Genomic DNA, 26682 nt, shown 5'->3' with positions numbered 1-26682 from the left:
CCCTCTCTGTGGAACCGGCTGCCAGTTTGGCTTCAGGAAGCAGACACCCTCTCTACTTTTAAGATCAGGCTTAAAACTTTCCTTTCTGATAAAGCTTATAGTTAGGGATGGCTCAGCTGAGCCTGAAACATCCCATAGTTCTGCTGCTATAGGCCCAGCCTGCTGGGGGAGCTCCCATGATGCACCTCTCCTCTCCATGTACATGTGACATCATTGTTGTCATTAACTTGTTCCTCTCTCTCAGCAGGTGTCCCTGGCCAGGGGCCCGTTGCACAAAAGTAGGATTTAGACATCCAGGATGAGTTACTTAGCCAGGTTCAAGGAATCCAAAACATGGGCGACCAGGCTTAGTTGGTTGCACAAAGGCCAAGCCAGGATGAGCAGACACGGATTCATTAAGCCAGGTGAAAGCGATCCTGGATAAGTGCTGCACACGGCTTTCTGAAATAGACCCCACGATCGATCATAGATTCACTGATTCACCATGGCAACAAGGGCGGCATATTTCTCCGCAGCGGAGCAAGAATTATTAATGGAAGCATATGAAGAGGTGAAGGAGAAAATAAAACAAAAAGGAAATACTGCCACAGTTAAAAAAACAAAGGGAGCAAACGTGGCAAACCATTGCTGACCGCCTGAATGCGTAAGTAGTGCACAAATACACACTCACCACTCCACTGAAACTATCACAATTAGGCAGTGTTCGAACTACGGGGGGACTCGGGGGATCCGAGACCCCCTGAAACTGACACGAGACCCCCCGAAAACATTTAGGAAATTGGGATTTGGGAAATGTTGGGGGGTCTCTAAAATATTGGCAAAATGTGATTTCCCCTGATGAGTTATGATTGCAGACGCGATGCGTTTGGAAGTGTGGAGCCTGTGTGCGTAATTGGCATAAAGCTGTGCTGTCCGCCGCGTATGATTCTGTATAGCTTCTCATGTGTTTTCGAGATCCGCGCTCTGAGTCAAGCGCAAGCAAGCAACCAAAATGGACATGGCAGCAACTTTTTATTAAGAATGTTCCTGCCCACACATTGTCTGTACTGTTTTAGCAGTGAAAAAAAAACGCAATTAAAGGACTTGCAAGGCCCAATCCCAATTCTATTTTCTACCCCTTCGCCTACCCCTCGCCCCTTCAAACGTAGGGGTAGGCGAAGGGCTAAGAATGTCACCCCTTCGAATTGGGACAGCACTTCACACTCACGAACGTTATAAGTCCGCGCCGTCAGTTGTTACGTAACCAAAAGCGACAGCTTTAGTCAGAAGTAAACAAACATGACCGGTGCTGTGGTGTTCGCGCTGTCCTGGGCTATTTGGATATTTTTAGAAATATCTGCGTCGAATCGACGGAGTGCCATCAGGCGAAGGCGTCTTCGACATGTGGGAGCATTGCTGGATCTTGTTACGGTATGTAGAATGAGAAATTAATGCAAATAACGTGTGTGAGTGAGCAGCTGGTAGCTTCCAGAGCCGGCGTGTGAATATGATAATGTGTGTGTGTGTGTGTGTGTGTGTGTGTGTGTGTGTGTGTGTGTGTGTGTGTGAAAGTGCTTCTAACTGTACATTTGTGATATCGTGTAATATAGAAACAATTTGCTTGTCTCGTTGGATTTGCTGATTTATTGATTGGAGTAGTATCCTAACCTGGCTAACCTAGCTGAAAGCATAAGCTAACGTTTAGCCTTTGTTACTCGCCTCGTTCCGTTTGGAATAAACATGCAGCTCATGCGTTTTTGAAGCGGTTTTCTTTGTACCAGGTTCAGATTTGATGACATAAATAAATGCACTGCATTGTGTGTGCTATCAATGTGTTGGTTTGGGAGGATGAAAGCCTGATCTTTCCATGTTTTTCTTTCCAGCAGACGGGTCGTCCTACAAATTATTGCCCATTGGACCACAACATGTACCCCATTTTTTTTGTTATCCCTTGTATAATAAATCTCTTCATACCAATATCCGTTCCAGTCGTTAATATGATGTTGATGTGATAATCATGCTCACAAACCTTTTGTCCTTAATTTCTTTTATTAGGCTCAAATTACAGACTGGTAAGGCAGCTTGTTTTCAGAAATAACAGCTTAAAGTGTCTGCTGTAAAGTGTCTGCTGCAAATATGGACAATAAACAGTATGAATATAAACAGTATGAATATAAACAGTATGAATATAAACGGGCAACAGTGCAATCATCAAGAACGAGATGACTGGAGCAGGAACAGCGAAGGTGCTTGGCGCATCGGAGGTGCTGCATGGGCTCAGTGATGTTCTGGGGGAACAAGACACGACATGATATTATAGCATGTACTTTCATCCATTGTAAAAAATTTAAAAAAGGTGTTTCAGAATGCGGTAGTGGTGGCTGTGTGTACAATAGGTGCATGGCGCATCAACTCACCGTAAAGTTTGTCTATCATGCGCTCAAACCGAGCTAAAAAGCGCTCCGTTTTCTGCTTGTGGCGCTTCTGCTCCTTCAGGCTCTCCTGTATCAGGATTGGACTTATGGGATTGGACTTCCTACTTCTTTTTGGAGATGGGGATGACTTTAGAAACAGATCTTCGTTTTCGGCGCTAAACCTGATCAGGCTCTTTGTGCTTGAGTCCCTGTGAATCAGTCACGTATATCATGTTAAACTCACACAATACACCAGTTATCACAACCTAAAACGATTAAAACAGTTAAATTATGGCAAAAAGATAGAAGAACTTACATTTGTGTGGTGCTCTTGCTTCTGCCATTTTTAAAAAGACTCACGATCTCCCGGTAGTCGCGTTGTACTCTGGGAAATATATCATACCCCTTCAAACGGAGTCTGCCTGGCCGAAGCCCTCCGTTTCAAGGGCTACAACGGAGGGGTAGGGTTAAGGGGAAGGGCTTTGGAAGAGTATTGGGACAACACTACCCCTTCACGTGAACGCGCAAAACGGAGGGGAAGGGGTTAGGGGTAGGGCCAAGGGGTGAATTGGGATTGGGCCCAAGCATCTTCATCTCCTTCCCTGGGCATAGAAGACTCTGTGACATCAAGGAGGAGTTCTATAGGATTGCAGGTAAGAATTTTTAAAAAATTAAAATAATTAAAATTACAGTTACAGTTACAATGTTAACATTCAGAGTAAGATACTCATTGCATCGTATTACAGGTTTCCCCAATGTCATTGGTGCAGTGGACTGCACACACATCAAATTAAAATCCCCATCAGGTGGCCATGAGGGGGATTTTGTGAACAGGAAAAACTTTTGATAAAGTAAATTAATGAACACTGTACATTGCCTGTGATGTGCATTAATTGGTTTAACATCTTATCATTTCAGATGGTCTGCAATGCTGACTATTTGTTCAGTAATGTTGTGGCAAAGTGGCCCGGCTCGGTCCACGACTCCCGAGTGTTTCGGAACTCAGAGATCTATCGGCGCCTATCACAAGGTGAGCCACAGAACCTCTATTGATAACTACTTTTAACTTAATAGCTGTGTTAAGAATGTCACTACTTATGAGGTTGTGATGGTAACATTTTGTATTCACAGGTGAATTCCTGGGTGTATTGCTGGGTGACAGAGGGTATGCCTGCCAGCCTTTTTTGCTCACTCCATTTGCAACTGGCATACAACCATGCCCATGCCAGAATAAGGGCCCGGATCGAAATGACATTTGGCCTACTGAAGGCACGCTTTCAGTGTCTGAACCACCTGAGAGTCAGCCCAGACAGGGCATGTGATATCATTGTGGCCTGTGCTGTGCCCCACAATGTGGCCTGCCTGAGAAAGGAGAGGGCCCCCAGAGGACCAGCTCTCATAGACTGGGACATTCCTGCCATCTTCCCAGATGACGACTGTGGTCGGCTGGTCAGAGACCAATATGTGTTAAATTATTTTAATTAATATTGCATGTTGATTTAAGTTGGGCCTGCAATGGCAGAGGAATTTTTGTTAGGTTTTTGTGCTGTATAGGCAAGGCAATTTTATTTGTATAGCCCATTTTTACAAACCGTCTCAAACTGCATGCTTTGATTCTGTGCTTTTTGTCTTGTAGAGCACTGTGTGACTTCAGTTTTGAAAGGAGCTGATGGTTTACTTGCTTTGATTCATCCTTGTTCAATAAAGGAACGTCATGGTACACTCTAATGTGTATTTATATTTATATGGTGATGTACTTTATGTGTAGTCTGTGGGAAACTAAATTATCTAGTGGTTCATCTAAAATCATCAGTTATCTAAAATGATTTCAATTAATGATCACAAATGTTTCAATAATGATAGTAGGTATAGTTAAATGTTTTAACAATATGTTCTAGGCAGTGGAATAAATATTGGTTTCCAATTGTGGTGACCGCTGACTGAGATAAGGAATGAGATTAAATAGATCCTGGAACTTAGCCTGGTCTGGAGCAGGCTAGCTTCACAGAATAAATCTCCATGGTAACTTAGGTCTGAACATATCCCACTTCCCTTATCCTACTTTTGTGCAACCGGATCACGGATAAGTTGATCCAGGATAGCCAACATATCCCCGCTTAATCCCTTATCCTACTTTTGTGCAACGGGCCCCTGGTGTTACGCTGCTTGTTGTCCCCTCTTTTCTGTCCTCTCAGCCCCAGCTGCTCCAGGCAGATGGTCGCCCTTCCTGGTTCTGGTTCTGATGGAGGTTTCTTCCTGTTAAAACTCAGTTTTTTCTTCCCACACTTCTGTGCATGCTCGGGATTGAACAGAAGTTACGGTGCATTTTGTAGGATTCCTTAGCTAAGCTACTTCTTTAATTGTGTCTGTGTTAATAAAACTGAACTGAAATGACAAATAAATGAACATGTACATCCGTACTGTTATATGTTACGTTAAAACAGAGTACTGAAATATATCTTTATTGAATAGATGAATAAATCTGAAGTCTGATTCTGTCCAGGGTTTCTTCAAGGTGTCCTCCCTCTGTCACCATCTCACATCTGAAATTCCTGTCAGTAGTATTTCAGAGCTGAGCCTTGGTTGGGAGAGTTTTTATCTTCACTTCATCTTCACAGACTATATTACCACAGCAATACAACTGAGCCAAATGCTGGATTTAAATTCATTTTTATTATATTTTCAAAGAAACGTCATTAATAAAAATAGAACATAAAACAATATTAACTATGTGTAAACTATATACATATATATGAAATTTATTCTGCCAGAGGGCAGGGTCTTTCCACTGCCTCAATGTTAATGATTTTTTTCCCAATATATTTTATATTTAGAAAGACTTTACCCTTTTCAAGGGCTCCCACAAGTCCTGGGAAATATAAAAGACTTCGGTGCTGGACATGAGGAGCTCCAGCACCCCCCTTGTGCTGCTCTCCATCACGCCCATCACCTCCACTCCAGCTGCCTCATCAGTCACAATCAGCACCTGCCAAAACAAACAGCACTTATGTCCCATAATACCTTGCAGCTAGATATTAAACCCCTTTCTTACTCCTTGTTTATTTCTTTAATCTCTTTCTCAATTGTGTCAGATCATTTGCCATTTTATGTCTGTATAATATACACTAGATTGCCAAAAGTATTCACTCACTCATCCAGATAATTAAATTCAGGTGTTCCCATCACTTCCATGGCCACAGGTGTAGAAATTCAAGCCCCTCGGCATGCAGACTGCTTCTACAAACATCTGTGAAAGAATGGCTCGCTCTCAGGAGCTCAGTGGATTCCAGCGTGGTGCCATGATAGGATTCCACCTGTGCAACAAGTCCAGTGGAGACATTTCCTCGCTCCTAAATATCCCACAGTCAGCTGTCAGTGGTGTTAGAACAAAGTGGAAGCGACTGGGAACGCCAGCAGCTCAGCCACCAAGTGGTCGGCCACGTAAAATGTTTCGAGGTCTGTAGCAATTGACTCTGCAGAAGGTTGGCGACCTTTCTGCAGTCAATTGCTGCAGACCTCCAAACTTCATGTGGCCTTTTACATGTTAAAACCAGAGAAAACAACTCCTTGTATGTGCCTACCGACTTGGCAAATAAAGCTCATTCTGATTCTGATTAGAATGTGTTTTTAGATTAGATGAATTAGAATGCTTTTTACTTCTACATTGCTGTAGGGTGTTGTGTGCAGGAAGTCCCCTCCTGCATCCATGTTGGACTTTAAGTGGGTAATCCTGCACTGGCTGCCGAGGTCCAGCTCCTGGACTGCAGCTTCCCGCCACAGCGTGAGGGAGGCAGAAGCTTTATCCTGTACAGAACACAGTATGAGATGTCAGAACTATAAAGGCACCAGAGATTACTCTGTAATGTGCAGCCTACAAGTGACCACAGTAAACATATAAACAACCAGCGCCACAGAAAGAGACAGTTAACACACTCCCATAGACTACTAAGGTACTCACAGAATATGAAAGTTATCTTATTTTATCTTCCCTTATCTAGAAACTACAGAGGTTGTCCCTCCTCTCCAATCCTCCCGTTCTCTGGTCTTACCTGCTGCAGCTTCACCCCACGCAGCGGGACCTCCTCTCTCCCACTGCGGACCTTTTTCACAGCTGAGAGCTAAATAAGAACAAGTTCAATCACTGAGTGATCTAATTAGACCTAAACATGTCATTGCAACAGCTTTTCTGTACTAAAACATTTCAAATACTGGTAGGCATTACTTTGTCTACCTAAAATGTTTGTATCTCTGAATTACAATTAAGCACCGTAATTTATCTGAGTGTATTAGTGTGTTCTTCTGATGAAGACAAATCAACATACCTGAACAACTTTGCCCTCCAGTGTGAGGAGGCCCTTTGTCCCCTGCACATTCTTTATAGTTGTGTGTAGGGACGGGGGACAGAGGAGGGCTTTCCTGCAAAGGGGTCCATCCTGCAAACCTTGCAGCACCAACCCCGCTCCATGCTGTCAGAGGTGGAGAAGATCATTAGGCTTTCCCTGGCCCTGCCCATATCTGTCACAGCATCTGAGCGCTCTTTCTCAGCCTGAAAACCTGGCTGCGCAGCACCATGACGCAGGAGAGACTAACACATTTGGCCATTATGAACACTCACAGTGACCTTATGGATAAATTGGCTTAAACAATTTATCAAGAACACATCTTCAATTTGGAACTTCATACCGAATTTAATTTTCTCTAAATTAGGAGGCCTAAATTTCTTTTTACTTTGTAATTATAATGTTGAAAAAATCCCCTCAAAACCATCCTACTTTCATAAACAGATGCTTCTTTCTTGGTCATTGATCTACAAACATAATTTTCCCCCACATAGATACTACATATGGAACAATATTGGTATGAAGTTCCAAATTTAAAATGTTTTCTTGATAAATTGTTGCCAATTGCCAATTTATTTTGAAAATATTAATACCACCTCAAACCAACTGGGTTATGTGTCGCACACGGAGCAAGACACCTGAGCTCAGCCACTCTGCTGGGATATAATATGGGCACGGAGTGCAAAAAGAGCGAGATGAGGAGGTAACTGGGCTATTTAGTCCATCCCACCTGCAGTAAATGGCTATTTACCCTTATTGCGGTGTGCAATTAGGGCCGTCATGACTCATAGGGTGCGAAAGCATCTATGCTACTACACCAGCCTTCACCATTTCCGCAAGGAAAGACAGCGCTAGTGCATTATGAACCTCATTTATCCTCCTCTCTGCATCAAACACATTCATGCTGCCTTAACTGAAAACCGTCATTTCCACCTTGCAAATTTGAAAGTCAGGCCAAAATGCCATCGCTGTCAATTTGGGGAAAACGGAAAACTCATGCTACAACATTTCAAATGTGAGACTTTCAAAGTAATTAGGCTTTGGAACTTTTCAAAGGTTTTAAGATAATCACAGGACTGGGAAACCTCCCAAACTCGCCTTAACCATGGCCTGAACAGGCTAACGTTATGCCTGTTTGGTTCGTTAGCTAGCTAACTAATGCTAACGTTAGCTAGTGAACGCTAACTGTCAGAGCAGTAATTAAAACATATTAACAAACATACTTGCTTGATAACTTACCTTATTTATTCTTCTTCAAAAGAATTAAAAAAAGTGGACTCAGCAGGCTGCCCTCAGTGCCCCGGCCTGTGTGCTGGACTGCTGCGTTGCTGACATAGACCTAATATACTTTGCTGAGCGGGAGAGACTGAATGTCGCATGCATGCACACTTCTTGTTCTTTGAATGCGCAGTGGGAGTGAGACTGTGTTGCTACTTATTGTTGAATGAGCTTCACTCTAAATAAAGTCATCTTCACTCTAAACACTAAGTTTTTTGCATTTTTCACCATGCAACTAACTTTTACTTCATAAAAATCAGTCATAAGTGCATATGGTAATTAACCTAGTAAAGTTAAGGAATGTATGTATGTCAGGGCAGCTATTGGACTTTACAGTGAAGATGTATTGTATATAGATAATCCATGAGCCTAGTCAAGCGGTGAAGTTGTAAAGCAATGAGATTGCTGAGATTTTCTCATGAGAATGAGAAAAAAGTGATCAGAGCTTCATCCTCTGTGGCTGGTTGACTGTTAGAGCTCCCAGCAGCCTCTAACTCCCACACCTCAAAAAACAAATGTCCATCACAGGGTAGACATCTCAGGTGATGTTCTGACTGGGGTGGTTTCTATAATCTGTGTAGAAGTGTTTGTGTTCTACCACCCAGGAATATACAATTGGTGATCCATCAGCTACTATTTATAACACTCTCATGCTCTCTCCTTCACAGTGACGGTGCTGCTGTCAACACAAATAATTATTAACTTCCGTCACAGAAATGGATGTTAATGACATGATTTTTATCCACAAGGACAATTCTTTCCAATTCTTAAAAAAAATACAGTTATATTTACTTCTTCGCCCTGCATGTCTTTTGTTGAAACATCTGACCATAACCCTGTGACACACACACACGCACACACACAGACACACAGATACGAGGAAGTTAACCCGCTTCGGCTGCTGCTGATTGGTTGGCAGACACCTCTGTTTCTGTTTGGCTCTCAGTCTCCATGTTTCTGATCCTGGACCTGCTGAGATGTCCCAGGCCATTGTTGGCTTTGATCCTCATACATTTAACTTTGTCCTGAGCGGGCGGGAGTGCAAAGTTGTACCATCTGAAACGGCTGAAGAGTGCTCACTGCAGCGGGTGGGCGGAGGTGCAAAGTGACGCTTTGTAGGCAAAAAAAGAGCACCGCCACAAGTGCGCATTGTGCCAGGAAGGGCGCTCGGACGTGAAACAGTGGAGGGTTATCGGTTCTCGGCCTTTTGGCTAAGACTGTGATCGCCTCCTGTGGGTGGACTATTTTATGCCTTTTCGGCACTAAATTTTCTCCCTTTGGAGGTTCTTTTTTGTGTTTGATCAAAGTATTCCAAGTCTTTTGTAGTTGGATTTCTTTGTATTTAAATTTTTCTGTATTACCCTTTTTTTTTCCCCCAGGGTTGGTGTCGGTGTTCCGTTTTTTTTAGAGGAACGTAAGTATCCCTTTTTAGTAGCTTTTTATCCACTTTTTACTCTTTTATTGGGCTTTTAGTGTGATATTTATTATTGTTCTTTTAAGCATTTTATTTAAAAACTGTTTGTGGTGCCTCCATCATGTCGGTTAACTATGCTGGCATGAGGAGGCACCACACCGCTAGATTTTTATTTAAAGAAAAAGAAGGAAAGCTCATAGAGATGTCCAGATTGGACTTCTCTCGGAAGCTAATTCAAAATATATTGAACTTCAAGCCAGACGATTTGAATTGCATCCTGTCATTGCCTTTTAACAAAGGTTTCGATGTAAGTTTTCGCACTGCAGCTTTGCTGCAGGAGTTTTGGACAAGATTTGGTAATGTGCAAGCCCAGTTTTCTGCGTTTACTGTTGAGAAACTTACTGACAATACTCTGAAGACAGTAATTGTCAGAATGTTCAATGAAATGGTGAACGCAGAAGATATCTGTATATGGTTGGGAAGATTCTGCACTGTGAAAGGCCAGACAATGAAGGTGAGGGATGTCGACGGCATCTGGAACTGCGCCTGGAGGGTCCCCATCCAACAATGGCAAGACCCCCAGGGCTTCCAGGGCCTGAAACATCTCCCATCAATGATTGTCTTGGGAGAAAACAGAGGCTACATCCACTACCAGGGACAGCCCAAACTCTGCCGCAAGTGTGGGGAGCACGGGCACCTGGTGGAGGCCTGCACGAAGGTGTTTTGTGGCAAATGTAGAGGAATCGGTCACACCTTCGAAGAGTGTACTCATGGCTAGGGCTGTCGCGATAACCGCAAAATGCAATCACCGCGGTGCTGAGAGGACCTCCGCGGTGCGTGTCCAGGCCACCGCCACCACCGCCCACCGCACGCCCCCTTGCACGCGCAGAACAACTCGAGAAACTAAAAGAGTTTTTAAGACTGCACAGTAGATACAAAGCGACTGACAGAACTGATACTTTTTTTAAGACGGCACAGTAATACTGATGCATTGTATATTCCCCGCAAGGCAGGAGAAACACATTAACACAGCTAGGTGCCGCGTTTCTGTCGTCATCTTTGCATATAGGCACCGCACACGCACACACGTCTGCATGCTACTCGTTGTGGTCTCATTCTCCCTCAGCAGCTGATATTACAAGAATATGCCTACTCAGTGTCGTAGCAATAGAAGTTAAAATAAAATGCCGTGGCCTACCTTTATCCCGGCTTTACTCCTCTGCCTAGTCCGGACACTTTATGGCTTTGAATCTTCCCTTATTATCCATGTTTAACGTTGTAAATGCGACCGTCTAATATCAACAATAAACTAGCTTCCACAGAACCACGGCTTGGTGTGCACATTTGCTGTTGGGAAATACCTGATCATTTCAACAAAACTGTGTAGGTGAAACGTATTCTCAGAGTAGTTTGTTAATTGTCTGTTCGTGTTGCCACAATGTGTTTATTGTGTATTGCTTTGTCATCAAGAAGTGTACTACGATGCCGTTTATTATTCCTGTCCGGTCCCACTGTTGTGCTGCTAGCACTTAGCCAAGTCGAAATCTCTCGATATCGCGAGATTTGCGTTAGGTTACGGTGGCCCTTTGCAAATACTGTATAATATACATTTGCGCATATTTGTCAAATGTATGAATATAGGCTATATTTATAAAAATATATACAAATGTAGGCCTATATGTATATAAAAACATTTGTACACATGATAGCCTGCAAATGTAAGTAAGCCTTTAGAAACATATGATTTTGATATGCTGAAAGCATCATGTATAGGCTATACATGATGCTTTCAGCGGGAAAGTAGAACAATAAAGTTCAACAACTGAAAGATGGCAGCACCAGCGCTTGTTCCCAAGCAACACGTTACGTCTCCCATTTGGGAACATTTTGGCTTTCAGCCCAACGAGAAAGGAGAGCCAGCTAATTTAGATGAGGCGGTTTGTAAGATCTGTTTTCGAAAACTCCAAGTGAAAAGGGGGAACACCTCCAATCTGCGCTCGCATCTGGCAAGTTACCATCCAGCGGTTGAGGTGAGACTGCCCCCGCCCGCTGGATCCACTCAGAGCCAGGCAGCAGCAGGTGCCAGCCGGCAGCTTGGAGTCGCTGAAGCCTTTGCGAGGGCTGTCAAGTATGGCGCGGGAAGCGAGCGACACAGGGGCCTGACGGATGCGGTGGCGAGGTACCTGGTGGAGGAGATGGTTCCTTTCAACACAGTCGAAAAGCCATCATTCAGGGCACTGTTAAATAAATTTGACCGACAATACGAACTGCCGGGGAAGACCTATTTTTCTCAGACAGCTGTACCAAAGATGTACAGCACAGCCAGGGCAGCCGTTCAGTGTGAGCTGAGGGAAGTTGATTTTTTTTCTGCCACCACTGATATGTGGTCAAGTGTCAACATGACTCCATACATGACCGTCACGGTTCATTTCTTGGCAAGTGACTGGACTTTAAAAACTAGATGTCTGGAAACGGTATTCATGCCCCAGAACCACACCGCAGAGAACATCGCAGAGGCTCTCCACAGCGCGTTTGACGCGTGGTCACTAGACCAGAATAAGTTGGCATGCATTACGACCGACAACGGAGCAAACATTGTGGCAGCAGTGAGGAAACTTCAGTGGACCTGGCTTAATTGTTTTGGCCACAATCTGCACCTTGCTGTAACCAACGCAATGGCCAGCGTCAAGGACAGAACGGGCCGAGCAATGGGCCTGTGCCATTCTTTGGTGAGTGCCTTTTCGCAGAGCTGGCCGAAGAGGAGGGATCTGGCGAAAGCGCAAGCGGAGCTCCAAGCCCCGCAGCACGGGCTGATCATGGACTGTCCAACAAGATGGGGCTCTAAGCAAAGGATGGTGGAGCGGGTGTTGGAGCAGACCACTGCCATACAGCGCGTTCTTGTGAACGATCGGCGCCATCAACATCTAATTCCCAGCTGGCAGGATATTGCAGTTTTGCAGTCGGTGAATGCTGCGTTGAAGCCTGCCGCCGAATTCACTGACCTGCTGTCTGGTGAGGCATATGTCACGGTTTCCTCCATCAAGCCCGTGCTAAAGCTCCTCACCGAAGACGTCCTTAAACCTTCTGATGACGACACCACGTTAACAGCTGACATCAAGAGGAAGATGTGTTCTGTCCTGGATAACAAGTACAGCCCTATTTTACACAAACTTCTGGAAAAGGCCTGTTTGCTGGACCCCAGATACCGGGGCAAACATTTCGATTGGGAGGAGGCAAAGTGTGCGCTCATCGATGAGATGCTGAGCATGGGAGATGGGGGGAGCGGCGCGTCACCTGCTGTAGGCATATCTGTGGAACAAACAGCGATGCCACCACCCGCCAAAAAGAGAACCCTTGGGGACCTACTAAAGGCACAAGTAACCACCTCTGCTGCTGTCCCCATGAGAATTCGAGCTGACAGCGAGCTCACGCACTATCTCCAGGAGGAGCCGCTGGACTCCAACGCAGATCCGCTCGCGTGGTGGAGAGAAAAGCAGTTCCGCTTCCCTCTCCTCTCCAAAATTGCACGCAAGTACATGTGCATATGCGCAACAAGTGCACCCTCGGAGAGGGTGTTCAGCACCGCTGGAAGCATCGTTACCCATTTAAGGTCGTCTCTCAAACCTGAAAAGGTTAACATGCTGGTTTTTCTTGCTCGCAACAAGGACATATAGGAAGTGTTGAGTCTTACATGTTGTGAAATGTTATGTTATGAGTTTTAATTATATTAAGTTGATATGGTTCATTAAAATATATAAATGTAAGACGTAAGGGCCTTGCCTAGGCTATGTATTCATTGTTGCATTAAGCTTTACGACCCCAAGTGAAAGTGATTAACTGCTGACTGAAATATCATACTGTTTTATAAATAACAAGCAAATTTTAAAGAACCGATTCCGATGTGTGTCGTTTTTTTAGGCTACTTGTTTTGCAACATATTCAGCCTTATAATCAGTGTTTTATCAACTTGTCTGGGTGGATGGTGTTTAAAAAAACATTTAGAAATAAGCTCTTGTAAATGAACTTTTAAATCATAAAAAAAAAAAAATTGATAACTTAATGTAACTTTTTAAGTGCAAAACCATATGAACCTGAAAGACATTTTTACTTACAGAAGATAAAAAGACAGAAGAAAAAAAAAACATTTGTAAACTTTTCTGCTCATTCAGTTACTGTGAGTGACAGCACCGCGCGCAGGGAGCCAGACTCACAAAGGAGCGCAGCCGGGGAGGCGGGGCTTTGTGTGGATGCGTGTGGGACAGACAAGTGTATTTGACATTTGTGAAAATACGGAACAAATCGCGTCCCATATTGGTTCAATACTGGACGCAACATTTTGTTGCCAAATAAGGGACGAATCCGTATTTCAAGGGACGGGTGGCAACCTTGGTGGCGCTGGCAATAATGTTGCGGATGGGGTATGCGCTGCTTGATCTCCGCTATGTTGGTCTGTGAGCGAGTAAATGACAGGCAAAGCAAAGTGAAATGTCAGGATCGCTGGGGAAAAAAGACGGATTATGCGTTCGATTTTCATCTAACATTGCGTGTCGTGGAAAGTAGCCTAATGAAGAAAAATATATATCACCGCATGCGATATCACGCATACCGCGCTGTTGAGCGGCTATGAGTCACCGCGGTGGGAATTCCCTCACCGCGACAGCCTTACTCATGGCAGAAAGTGCAATCTCTGTGGAGAATCAAACCACCTCTTCAGAGATTGCCCAAAATCCTTTGCCAACAAATTGAAATCCAAAAAAACGCGGGAAGGAAATGGAGGACAGAGGCAGTTAACGAGCTACTTGAAACAGCTGGGCTGGAAAATTCAAACTTCCCGCCAAAATCCCTGAATGGTGGACAGCAGTCAGGTGAGGCAGAGGAGGGGGAGGGGCCTGCTACACCCCCACCAATGGAGAGTTCTGGAGAGGAGGAGGAGGTGGTGCAGGCAGAAGGCGGAGCTAGTTCAGAATGTGAAGAAGTCCAATCACACGATGATAGCGAGGATGCCTCCCTCCCCGATGCCCAGCAAACAAAGAGGCTTGCATCAGAATTGTCCTCTGATTCTCCTATAGTCTCAGAGAAGAGGGGAAGAGCTGGGACTACCTCAGACAGTTCATCTGTGGAGGAGCCCAGAGTCTTCCCCTCCAATTCACCAAATGAGGTCTCTTTTTTAAATGTAGTTCTGCAATCAACCCCTAGAGACTCAAAGTTTAACAAAACCTTGCAACAGAGGCCGACCCCCAGAGTCCGACCGGGGAATAGAGCTCAACACCCTCGCCTCTCACCTGTAGAAGTGAAGGAAGAGCTCCATTCACAAGAAATTACATAACTGCTTTTAAGACATTTTAAATGTTTTAACCCTCATTTAGTCTTTTAAGATGTCATACCTGTTGTTTTTAACCATACTCATGACACTCACTCTCTCAACTATTAATGTGAGAAGTGTAAAGTCGAAAGTTAGAGCCCAGAGTGTTTTATCCTTTCTTAGTTCTTTTAAGTCAGATGTTCTTTTAATACAGGAATGCGGCCTACCGTTTTTAAAGCACTACAGACAGTGGGAGGAGATGTGGCCACAGACATCATTGTGGAGTGGATCCAACCAAAACAAAAATGATGGAGTGGCCATTTTGATCAAAAACCCTCAGGTTCTGGTGAAGGGCAGCACTGTGGTGAGAGACGGACGGGCACTTTTAGCACATTTGACTTTTATGGGACAAGATTTTAACCTCTTAAATATTTATGGCTTTAACGAAAAAAATGACCGGTATGACCTTTTAGAAGACCTGCAGTCCCACATGCTAGGTAGGGCACCACTAGTTTTAGGGGGTGATTTTAACTGTATTTTAAGCAGGAGTGACAGAAAAAGAGCAGGGGAATTTTTTAAAGTTGACAAAACATCGGTTTTATTACAGGGCATATGCAAGGATTTTAAACTTCAGGACTGTTTTAAAACCATGCATCCCAGAGAGGAGGGCTTCACCTGGTTCAGTGGTGATGGCACCAGAGCCTCTCGTATAGACTACCTTTTTACACGGGACTGCCCACCAACCGATGCTAGATTGACCCCCGTTTTCTTTTCTGATCACCTAATGCTTTCCTGCACCCTATCACTATCTTCGGGTGTGACTTCCGGAAGTGTTCTGTGGAAACTAAACTGCTCCCTTTTAAAAGAAAATGAAATAGTTAGTCAGTACCGGGAGCAGTACCACGAGTGGCAGACCCTTCAAGACTTTTACGATACACGTGCACACTGGTGGGAAATGGTGAAGGAAAAGACCCAGACTTTCTTTAGACAGGCAGGTAGGAGAAAAAAGAATAGGGAAAACAGACGCATGATGGGACTGCAGAAGCGACTACAGCGCTATTTTAAATTAAACCAACAAGGGATGGATTTTAATGATGAAATTAAACAAGTGAAAACAGAGATGTTGGTTTTAGCAGATATTAAAAGTAAGGGTGTCATTTTAAGAAGCAGGGAACGAGAAATAGAGGAAGGAGAGAAGTGCACAAGGTATTTTTTTAAGAAAATTGTGAATAAAGGGGGGGCCATTTTAAAGCTAACAAAAGAGAACGGGTGCACAGTTGATTCAATGGAAGAAATTAAACAAGCTGTTGACCAATTTTATCGTGAACTGTACGAACAAAAACCTGTTGAAATGGACACCATGACAGAAGTTTTAAATTTCATAGAAAAAACAGTAAAAGACAGTGTGCTTTTACCCCAAGATTTTACAATTTCAGAGTTAAATAAATGTTTTACAAATTTTAAGAAAGGGAAGTCCCCAGGACAAGATGGACTTCCCGTAGAATTTTATTTGACCTTTTGGGATATTTTAGCACCTGACCTGTTTACAGTTTTTATGGAATTTGAGCAACTTGAGCGACTTCCTGACAGTTTTAGAGCAGGGATAGTGACTCTTCTTCACAAAAAAAAAGACAAGACTGACTTGAAGAATTGGAGACCGATTACACTTTTAAACTTTGACTGTAAACTTTTTAGAAAACTTTTAGCCTCACGTATGTCCTTGTTTTTAGAAGACCTGATTCACCCGGATCAAGCCTGTGCCATCCCGGGGAGGAAGAGAACCGACAGCCTCGTACTGATCCGAGACACCATCTGTTATGCGAGAGACAGAAACATTCGGCTAGCAGTCCTAAATTTAGACTTTGAGAAAGCCTTTGATCGGGTCTCGCACCAGTACCTTTTCCAGGTACTGCCAAAAATGGGGTTCCCAGAAAGGTTTATAGCTTGGGTGGGTCTGCTGTACCGGGGCATTACCAGCAAATTCGTTGTTAACGGGCATCTGACAAAAGCAGTAAACATCCACTGCGGTGTCCGTCAGGGTTGTCCGTTATCTGCCCTCCTCTACATCATCTGTGTGGAACCACTGGCACAGAGCTTGAGAAGGGACCACCAAATCAATGGGGTGAGAGTCCCGGGGAGCGGGGGACTATCGACAAAGTGTGTTTTATATATGGACGACGTGAACATTTTATGTACAGACCTATTATCTATCAATAGGACTCTGGACTTGACTGACTGGTATGGACGGGCCTCTGGGGCAAAACTAAACAGAAACAAGACCCAAGCCCAATTTTATGGGCCATGGACAGCAACTGAGACAGCAGGACTCCCCGTGACTATAACCCAGACAAAACAGAAAATACTGGGGATTAATTTTGACAAGGAAGGGGGAGGGACATCAAACTGGCCAGACGTGGTAGGGAAAGTAAAGCAAAGACTAGGATACTGGGGACTTAAAGGACTGACCATTGAAGGAAAGGTTTTAATCATCAAAGCCGTGATTTTACCTTTGCTTTTACTAATCAGTTCTGTTTTTATCCCACCTAGAAAAGTGCTTTTAGACCTGGACCGAGCCATTTTTTATTTTCTGTGGGGCTCCAAGTGGGAAAGATTGAGGAGAGATGTAATGAAGAAACAAAAAGAGAAGGGAGGAAAAGGAGTGCCTGATTTTTATTTGTTTTTAGGAAGCAGATACACTACACTGCACATCCTACAGGCCACAGACCCATCCGGAAACCCCAAAACTAAAGCAATGACACGATTCTGGATGGGTTCTTACCTCAGAAGACTGAAGATTTTACCCACCGACCTAAAAGTGCCTGTGTCTTTTAGCCTGCCACCATCCTATGCTTTTATCCAGACGTTCTTAAAGCATTTTAACTTGGAGGCAGAGGAGTTGCATGTTTTAACAAACCACCGCTCTTTGATTTCTGTTGTGCAGGAGCGGCAACCAGTGAGTCCAGTGCGTGGGCTCGCGTTCGGCGAGCCCTCAACAGTTTGGTGCAACGTCAACCATTCCGCTCTCCCAAACAGACTCCGGGACCTGTCGTGGATGGTGGCTCATGAGATCCTGCCAGTCAGGTCCGTTATGCACTCCCGGGGCATGTCAGCGATCTCAACCTGCCCGCGACCTGGTTGTGGCGCGCCCGAGTCGGTGAGGCACCTGCTCTGGGAGTGCAGCGCTGCTGCAGACCAGTGGGCAACAGCCGGCTCCTTGCAATTCCCGTACTTGCCAGCAAGGGAGGTCCTCACAGCACAACTCGTGCTCTATGGGGCGAGCCAAACAAAAATAAAAAAGAATGACTTTGCCAAGCAGTGGCTCACCCTAGCCGCCATCAAAGACGCCATGTGGACCTCCAGGAACTTGCTGGTGAGGAAGCGCATGCAGATCCCCCCCGTGGCTGTGATCCGGATGGCCGCAGCGGCGGCTCAAGCGGCCGGAGCTGCAGGCGGCGGGCCTAGGACACATCCACAAAGAAGAATCGCCTCTGTGCCCATTCGGATGAAGGAGCCGGAGCTACACACAAAAAGGTCAAAGCAGCGACGGCCTGGCTCTCCGGGTGAGGCAGGTGGGAAGGAGCAACAGGGTGGGGATCTCCTCTGAGCACCACGACAGGATCCCGAGAGACCTACTGTTTGGGGGAGCGAAATGAGTTAGGGACTCACTACGCTCCTGCACAAAAAATGGACTTGGAAGAGAGCATTTTAACTAATGCACTCCTTTTTAAAGACACTCAATACAAACTGCTACTCGCATGAGAACTACTTCACATGTAGCTTTTACATTAGACAACATTGACTTTATCTGTAATATCCCATGAAAAACTTGTTTTATTGTTGTTGTTTTAAATGTGGTTATACAGATTACACTTATTTATTGATGTTTTTATTCATAGGTAAAACATATGTCTTAAATATGAAGTTTTTATGAAAATGTGATGTATTAGTGTCAATAAATTTTTTCAAAAGAAAAAAAAGATCTGTTCTTATCCGTTTAATATCTGATACGTCCTCTATATGAGGACTACATATTAAATGGATTTTTAGGCACAGGGGTTAAAAAAGGGCTTGCTCCGTTCACTCCACGCATCGACCCGGTACTGCAGTGCCGCCGGGAACGGTGCACTCTTCCCAACTCTTGTGAAATAACAGAACCAGCGGTACAGGGTGGTAGTTTCAGGGAGCCGTTGTTTCCTGGCTTCCAAAATAGAACTATAATGTTTAGAAAAGACGCAGCTTATGAGCACGTCGTGGGACTGAGCTTCCCTGGTTTCTCTGTATGACCATGAACACAAAACAACACACAGGGAACAGAGGAGCTTGACAGACACACACTAAGTTATCTGAGAGTCCCATTTTCAGCTGCAGAGAACAATCACATCAGGGAAGTCGACGTGCAGGCTCAACATCAGCCTCTCAAGCCAACTCTCTGGTAAAATAGGGGCAACGTATGGTTCCAGCACCTATATAACACATATTTGTCACAGGGACTGTGGCTTACGGCCACACCGCCCTGAACACGTCCGATCTCGGAAGCCAAGCAGGGTCGGGCCTGGTTAGTACTTGGATGGGAGACCGCTTGGGAATACCAGGTGCTGTAAGCATTTTTCTCTCTTCTCTTCTCTCTGCATGTCTTTTGTTGAAACATCTGATGATCACCCTGTGATCCATCTTGCTGATCCTGGATCTGCTAAGGTGTCCCAGGTCATGGTTGCCTTTGATCCTCATACATTTAACTTTGTCCTGACAAAGGAGCAGTTCCAAAAAGTCAAACAGGGACTGCCTCTGCATTTGACGCAGTCAAACTGCATGCGCCTGGAGAAGCCAAAAGGCTTACAGCACCTGGTATTCCCAGGCGGTCTCCCATCCAAGTACTAACCAGGCCCGACTCTGCTTAGCTTCTGAGATAAAACTCTGGCTTTTAGTCTGCGAAAAAAGAGAGTGAAAGTGAACTCCACTTTGAGATGGCTCTGGGATTGGGCCGACTGGGAGAATTGCTTGAAAAAAACCTCTACACCCAATGAGCGGTCAGAACAAAGCCTCAAGACCCCTAGTCTTTTGCACAGAGTAAAAGACAAAGCAGCCATTGAATAGGGCCCGATTGTTCCTACCTGGTCGGCCGAGGAGCCAGCGTCTCAACCAAGCAAAGCTCACCGTGGGGAAGGTGGCTATGCCAACTAGCCTGATGCACTGCTCCCGCAGTGTCAAATACTCGTACTCTGGTTTCTCTTCATAACGTACAAGTCTTTCGCCTTTTACTAAAGACTTCCGTGGAGAGCAACATTAATGAGTTGTTTCTATTTTTGGAAGGCTTTACCTTTGCGGGTGAAGCCCATTCTGTCTGTGCAAAGGAAATCTTCTTGGTGTGCCAAGTGACTTCTCGGAGTAGAGTCACCTTATTTGTTGAGACCGTGCCCATGTTCAAAGCTGGAGTGCTAAATTGTTGTTTGAATGGTGCTCAGTGGAGCGGGCAGGAGTGCAAAGTTGTACCATCTGAAACGGCTGAAGAGTGCTCACTGCAGCGGGTGGGCGGAGGTGCAAAGTGACGCTTTGTAGGCAAAAAAAGAGCACCGCCACAAGTGCGCATTGTGCCAGGAAGGGCGCTCGGACGTGAAACAGTGGAGGGTTATCGCTTCTCGGCCTTTTGGCTAAGACTGCGATCGCCTCCTTTTGGGTGGACTATTTTATGCCTTTTTGGCATTAAATTTTCTCGCTTTGGAGGTTCTTTTTTGTGTTCGATCAAAGTATTCCAAGTCTTTTGTAGTTGGAGTTCTTTGTATTTAATTTTTCCTGGTAAGTAAGTAAGGTAAGTATCCCTTTTTAGTACCTTTTTATCCACTTTTTACTCTTTTATTGGGCTTTTAGTGTGATATTTATTATTGTTATTTTAAGCATTTTATTTAAAAACTGTTTGTGGTGCCTCCATCATGTCGGCTAACTATGCTGGCATGAGGAGGCACCACAGCGCTAGATTTTTATTTAAAGAAAAAGATGGAAAGCTCATAGAGATGTCCTGATTGGACTTCTCTCGGAAGCTAATTCAAAACATATTGAACTTCAAGCCAGACGATTTGAATTGCATCCTGTCATTGCCTTTTAACAAAGGTTTCGATGTAAGTTTTCGCACTGCAGCTTTGCTGCAGGAGTTTTGGACGAGATTTGAAAATGTCCAAGCCCAGTTTTCTGTGTTTACTGTTGAGAAACTTACTAACAATACTCTGAAGACAGTAATTGTCAGAATGTTCAATGAAATGGTGAACGCAGAAGATATCTGTATATGGTTGGGAAGATTCTGCACTGTTAAAGGCCAGGCAATGAAGGTGAGGGATGTCGACGGCATCTGGAACTGCGCCTGGAGGGTCCCCATCCAACAATGGCAAGACCCCCAGGGCTTCCAGGGCCTGAAACATCTCCCATCAATGATTGTCTTGGGAGAAAACAGAGGCTACATCCACTACCAGGGACAGCCCAAACTCTGCCGCAAATGTGGGGAGCACGGGCACCTGGTGGAGGCCTGCACGAAGGTGTTTTGTGGCAAATGTAGAGGGGCAGCTGGTGATGACCTTTGGCCAGTACACCAGCAAGAGCTTCAAGTGGCTGGTCGAGAATGATGTCAGCTACTGCAAATAGTAAGTGATCGCCATGTGAATAGTGTTATAACTTAATAGTACTGTATCACTATGTTACATTACTATGCCATTTCAGCATCGTCGACCGCCACATGAAGGAGATGAGGCACCCTGAGAAGAGGAAGACCATCAACGACGAGTGGCTGAAGGAGCAGCTGGTCAAGTACGCGCACCTCTTCACCACCGTCTCGTGCCACCTGGAGGTGAATGTGGACCGGGCCATCTATGGACAGGGGAGGTTCAAGTCGTTCACCTACCTGGAGATGTGGCAGTGGTACAGCCTGCACAAGAGGCTCCTGGCGGATCCTCAGGCTGGCAGCGACGCTGAGAGGAAGAGGGCGCAGGAGGCCTACACGTCGGTGACACAGTGGCTCATCATGAAGGAGGATGACATCAATTCAAAGGCCCTCAAGAGGTTCAGAAAGTACATTCTGGACAAGGAGGTATGTGTGCAGGTGAACATGTGTATAAAGGAATGACATAACAAATGTATTCAGCAAAACTGAAATGTAATATTCCTCCTAAGCAGGGTGTAGCCACTCCTTCCACCGCGTCTGCTTCCTCCAGCAAGCCCCCAGCAGCATCTGCAGCAGCAGCAGCAGCACCACCCACCACCAGCAAGGCCCCTCCATCACCTCCTCCTCCTGCACCTCCCTCCATCACCAGCAAGGCTCGTCCATCAGCCACACCTACCTCCACCACAAAGCCCCCTTCAGCACCAGCAGCAGCAGCAGCATCCCCCACCTCCACCGCAAAGCCGAAGAAGAAGGCCTCCTCCAAGTCGGCTGCCCCAGCACCATCGCCTGCCACCCCAGCACCCGTGCAGCTGTGCCTACCTCTTCACCGGTACCCTCCTTCTTTGCGCCCCGTCCATCAGCCACCACTGCCAGCTCAGCAGACCCCAGCTGAGAAGACGACGCTCTGCTTGTGGAGGCTCTGTCCACCTACGAAACACAAGGTACATATTCATTTAACACAAGTTGTATTAGTTTACTGGCTAATAGCACACAGATCATGCATGTCACATCCAGTGGGCTGCTGTAATGAAAAGCCTCATTCGACAGTGTGGATATACTATATTCAATGTGTTTTGGGTTTTTTTGTATTTACAGAGAGCCAGTCACAGGAGGCAGTTGGTGGTGAAGACGCCATCCTGTTTGAAGGATGGCACAAATCCTGGGAGGCTGAGGACAGCGGGCTGCCCGAGCAAGACATTAAGTGGCTGAAGGAGGATGAGGAGAGGGGGCTCTTTCTGAAGCCGCGGCCCTTCTCTGACATGTACGGCAGGAATAGGTGGAGGAAGGTCCTGAAGAGTGAAAAGATGTGGTTCCACCCTCCCGAGATGCCCGGTGTGGTGGATGGCAGCACGGTCCCCGTGGCAGACAGTTTCTTCCGACACCGCGTCTTCTTCTGGAGGCCAGTTGGTGTGTGGCGCTACAGCGTCCGCTGCACCGAGCCCGGCTGCCCTGCCAAGGACAACCCGAAGGCTTTCCTGTACCGCTGTGGCTACGGCAACACGGTGAGGCCCATCTGTGACATCAACGGCTGGTAAATGACTGAGGCCCAGTGACTGATCTTGACTTGTCTGAACTTTTTTTTTCTCTTATCTTTGATGTCCCTATGTTGTTGTTTGTGTATATAGTTTCCTGATTGCACTCCTACATGCACATGTATACAGTTCTCATTTGTATTGTTCACTTACACTTGATTTCTTGTTTGTTCCCATATCTGCTGTTGCACATGGCTCTCTCTCCTGTCTGCCCACTGCTCCTGGTCAGTCAGTCTGTCTCTGTCTCACACACACACACTCTCCCTCCACCTCCACCTCCCCCTCACCCCCCCCCCCTCTCTCTCTCTCTCTCTCCCCCTCACACACTTAATTTAAAATGTCTTGTCATGAAAAATGTGCACTATACATGTGTTAACTTTGTTTACTAAATGAGAATGCACTTGAATAAATGCACTTCAGCCCTTAAAGTGCCTTGAATCGCAGTAGCAGTGTGTTGTGTCATTTCCAAGTCAACACTTTCAATGTTCTCCTTCAATCTATTCATTATAATGTAACCTACCAGTAATTATAATCATTCATGATATACCATCATCTGTAATAATAAACACATGAACAGCATACAACTGTGAAGAAATAAAAAAAGTTTATTGACTTAATAGACAATGTTGCAGAGGTAACAGTGTGTCATTTCCCCCATAATCACCATGTAGGCCTCAAACCAGCGGGTCGACCTATGGAAAGACAAAAATAAGAGCTTTAGAGTTTTTGTTTACATTCACATCCAAATGTTTCTGAAAATAGCCACACCAATTAGTCTCATGTCTTTTTTTAACCACCTTTTTCTTTTTTTCATACAATACCAAGTACCAGCTGGTGGGTGAATTAATAAATCACTCAAAAGTGATCAATAGACAGCAATGCAATCATTAAAACACGATTCAATGTCCAACACTCCCAATTAGACAAAACACTTGTATAAAACGATCATTTAAGTCGTATTTTGTACATTTCCCTAGATTCACCCTGCCACAACACTTCACCACATGGCCTGGCAGCTTTTGACAGCTAATTGACCAATAGTACAGCATGCCCATGATTTCCCATCCCTCCCTCTCCATGGATTTGATTGACAAATCTTTTACCCAATAATATGCCTTATTTGTCCTAAAGTCTAAATCCGATTTTGCACTTTGTACAAGCTGAGGGCCTTGCCAAGGGATATTCACGTTATACAGTCAAATCAGGGGAGAGCGCGAACGCAGTCCCCCACTACCAGAAATGATGCAGTCGAGATTCCCACATTTGGGGAATTCGCTAGGGTCAGTACAGCCGGTGTGCAATGGCTGAGCCTCGTCCTGAGTGAACCACCTTCTTGATCATGGTATCTCCCCTGCCAGGTAAGTATGAGTTGGAACTGTCAGAGGCTGACACCTCTTTTCCAGGTGCCTCACTCGGCCGGACGGTGCATCAAATTCAACTGTCTGCAGTGCCATGCCAGCAGCTAACCTGAATCTGAAAAGCTTGCAGATTAAAACACTCCGGCTTTTCTTCATCTTTCTGATCAGTTCTTGTTTCAACAACCAAGGAACTTGGAGCACAAATTGATTTAGTTTTTCCACTCTCCCCGTCTCTAGAGCCACACCCACCCACACTGGGAAAATTCTTAGTTGAGGCAAACCCTCACGGCTTAATATCTCCAGTGCAGACATGCTGCCGTATTCTCATCTCGTTGTTGCCATCACTAAGGCAACGCCCACCTGCCTGGGGTGACTGCACTGTATGACCTCACCTGACAACTGCGCAGCTGCATATCAGCTGTGCAGACCTGCCGCAGCATTCAGCAAACCTTGCAAAACATGGGTTTTAAAGATGGAAAGGTGTCGTTAAAGCAGCAACGCCAGGACAAAAACCAAGGTAGAGTTGCCCAGGGATATTTACGTTATTCAGTCAAATCAGGGGAGAGCGCGAACGCAGTCCCCCACTACCAGAAATTATGCAGTCGAGATTCCCACATTTGGGGAATTCGCAAGGGTCAGTACAGCCGGTGTGCAATGGCTGAGCCTCGTCCTGGGTGAACCACCTTCTTGATCATGGTATCTCCCCTGCCAGGTAAGTATGAGTTGGAACTGTCAGAGGCTGACACCTCTTTTCCAGGTGCCTCACTCGGCCGGACGGTGCAGCAAATTCAACTGTCTGCAGTGCCATGCCAGCAGCTAACCTGAATCTGAAAAGCTTAAAGATTAAAACAGTCCGGCTTTTCTTCATCTTTCTGATCAGTTCTTGTTTCAACAACCAAGGAACTTGGAGCACAAATTGATTTAGTTTTCCCACTCTCCCCATCTCTAGAGCCACACCCACCCACACTGGGAAAATTCTTAGTTGAGGCAAACCCTCACGGCTTAATATCTCCAGTGCAGAAATGCTGCCGTATTCTCATCTCGTTGTTGCCATCACTAAGGCAACGCCCACCTGCCTGGGGTGACTGCACTGTATGACCTCACCTGACAACTGCGCAGCTGCATATCAGCTGTGCAGACCTGCCGCAGCATTCAGCAAACCTTGCAAAACATGGGTTTTAAAGATGGAAAGGTGTCGTTAAAGCAGCAACGCCAGGACAAAAACCAAGGTAGAGTTGCCCAGGGATATTTACATTATACAGTCAAATCAGGGGAGAGCGCGAACGCAGTCCCCCACTACCAGAAATTATGCAGTCGAGATTCCCACATTTGGGGAATTCGCAAGGGTCAGTACAGCCGGTGTGCAATGGCTGAGCCTCGTCCTGGGTGAACCACCTTCTTGATCATGGTATCTCCCCTGCCAGGTAAGTATGAGTTGGAACTGTCAGAAGCTGACACCTCTTTTCCAGGTGCCTCACTCGGCCGGACGGTGCAGCAAATTCAACTGTCTGCAGTGCCATGCCAGCAGCTAACCTGAATCTGAAAAGCTTGCAGATTAAAACAGTCCGGCTTTTCTTCATCTTTCTGATCAGTTCTTGTTTCAACAACCAAGGAACTTGGAGCACAAATTGATTTAGTTTTTCCACTCTCCCCGTCTCTAGAGCCACACCCACCCACACTGGGAAAATTCTTAGTTGAGGCAAACCCTCACGGCTTAATATCTCCAGTGCAGAAATGCTGCCGTATTCTCATCTCGTTGTTGCCATCACTAAGGCAACGCCCACCTGCCTGGGGTGACTGCACCGTATGACCTCACCTGACAACTGCGCAGCTGCATATCAGCTGTGCAGACCTGCCGCAGCATTCAGCAAACCTTTCAAAACATGGGTTTTAAAGATGGAAAGGTGTCGTTAAAGCAGCAACGCCAGGACAAAAACCAAGGTAGAGTTGCCCAGGGATATTTACGTTATACAGTCAAATCAGGGGAGAGCGCGAACGCAGTCCCCCACTACCAGAAATTATGCAGTCGAGATTCCCACATTTGGGGAATTCGCAGAAGATTTCCGAACTGAAGTGCAAAAGTCTACGTTTCTTGTAGACAGTTACAGCCTGTCATTGGCCTAGAGTCTACGTTAAGTGTAGACTCTAGTTCAATCAGAGAGGAGTCTACATTCTAAATGTAGACTCTAGGCCAATCAGAGAGGAGTCTACATTCTAAACGTACACTCTAAGCCAATCAGAGAGGCTCTTTGCCAATTCAAGCCAAACCAACTCGCGAAATACCGAGAGGCTGCTACGAAGGTACAGTTTGTTACTACGATCATATTCTAGCGATATACCTCTGTAATTGATAAAAAATGTCCCGCATTTACCTACTACGATCATATTCTAGCGATATACCTCTGTAATTTATCAAAAA

General features: G+C 45.4%; 1 protein-coding gene, 5 non-coding genes and 2 pseudogenes across 6 annotated transcripts; 4 read left to right on the top strand and 4 right to left on the bottom strand.

Moving 5' to 3' along the window:
• The first annotated feature begins 11254 nt into the window (after nucleotides 1–11254).
• LOC142388065 (E3 SUMO-protein ligase ZBED1-like) lies at nucleotides 11255–13099 on the top strand. Its single transcript, XM_075472944.1, has one exon. The coding sequence runs from the start codon at nucleotides 11255–11257 to the stop codon at nucleotides 13097–13099; it is 1845 nt and encodes a 614-aa protein (XP_075329059.1).
• Nucleotides 13100–18679: 5580 nt separating this feature from the next.
• LOC142370674 (U2 spliceosomal RNA) lies at nucleotides 18680–18858 on the top strand (annotated as a pseudogene).
• A 364-nt stretch (nucleotides 18859–19222) lies between these two features.
• Nucleotides 19223–19331, top strand: LOC142401329 (5S ribosomal RNA; annotated as a pseudogene).
• Nucleotides 19332–19941: 610 nt separating this feature from the next.
• Nucleotides 19942–20054, top strand: LOC142371610 (U5 spliceosomal RNA). The gene has a single exon (XR_012768078.1). It is a non-coding gene; the product is annotated as a U5 spliceosomal RNA (small nuclear RNA).
• A 4053-nt stretch (nucleotides 20055–24107) lies between these two features.
• On the bottom strand, nucleotides 24108–24271 carry LOC142366326 (U1 spliceosomal RNA). Its single transcript, XR_012766787.1, has one exon. It is a non-coding gene; the product is annotated as a U1 spliceosomal RNA (small nuclear RNA).
• A 548-nt stretch (nucleotides 24272–24819) lies between these two features.
• Nucleotides 24820–24983, bottom strand: LOC142402400 (U1 spliceosomal RNA). The gene has a single exon (XR_012773362.1). It is a non-coding gene; the product is annotated as a U1 spliceosomal RNA (small nuclear RNA).
• A 548-nt stretch (nucleotides 24984–25531) lies between these two features.
• On the bottom strand, nucleotides 25532–25695 carry LOC142402378 (U1 spliceosomal RNA). Its single transcript, XR_012773360.1, has one exon. It is a non-coding gene; the product is annotated as a U1 spliceosomal RNA (small nuclear RNA).
• Nucleotides 25696–26243: 548 nt separating this feature from the next.
• On the bottom strand, nucleotides 26244–26403 carry LOC142366580 (U1 spliceosomal RNA). The gene has a single exon (XR_012766849.1). It is a non-coding gene; the product is annotated as a U1 spliceosomal RNA (small nuclear RNA).
• Nucleotides 26404–26682: the final 279 nt, after the last annotated feature.

The sequence above is a fragment of the Odontesthes bonariensis genome, chromosome 2 (genome assembly GCF_027942865.1).
Source record: "Odontesthes bonariensis isolate fOdoBon6 chromosome 2, fOdoBon6.hap1, whole genome shotgun sequence".
NCBI classification, from domain to species: domain Eukaryota; kingdom Metazoa; phylum Chordata; class Actinopteri; order Atheriniformes; family Atherinopsidae; genus Odontesthes; species Odontesthes bonariensis.
This window is presented reverse-complemented; position numbering and strand designations above follow the sequence as displayed.

What these genes read in the sequence shown, in the direction of transcription:
- LOC142388065 (XM_075472944.1), top strand. Translation starts at nt 11,255, where the DNA reads ATGGCAGCACCAGCGCTTGTTCCCAAGCAACACGTTACGTCTCCCATT.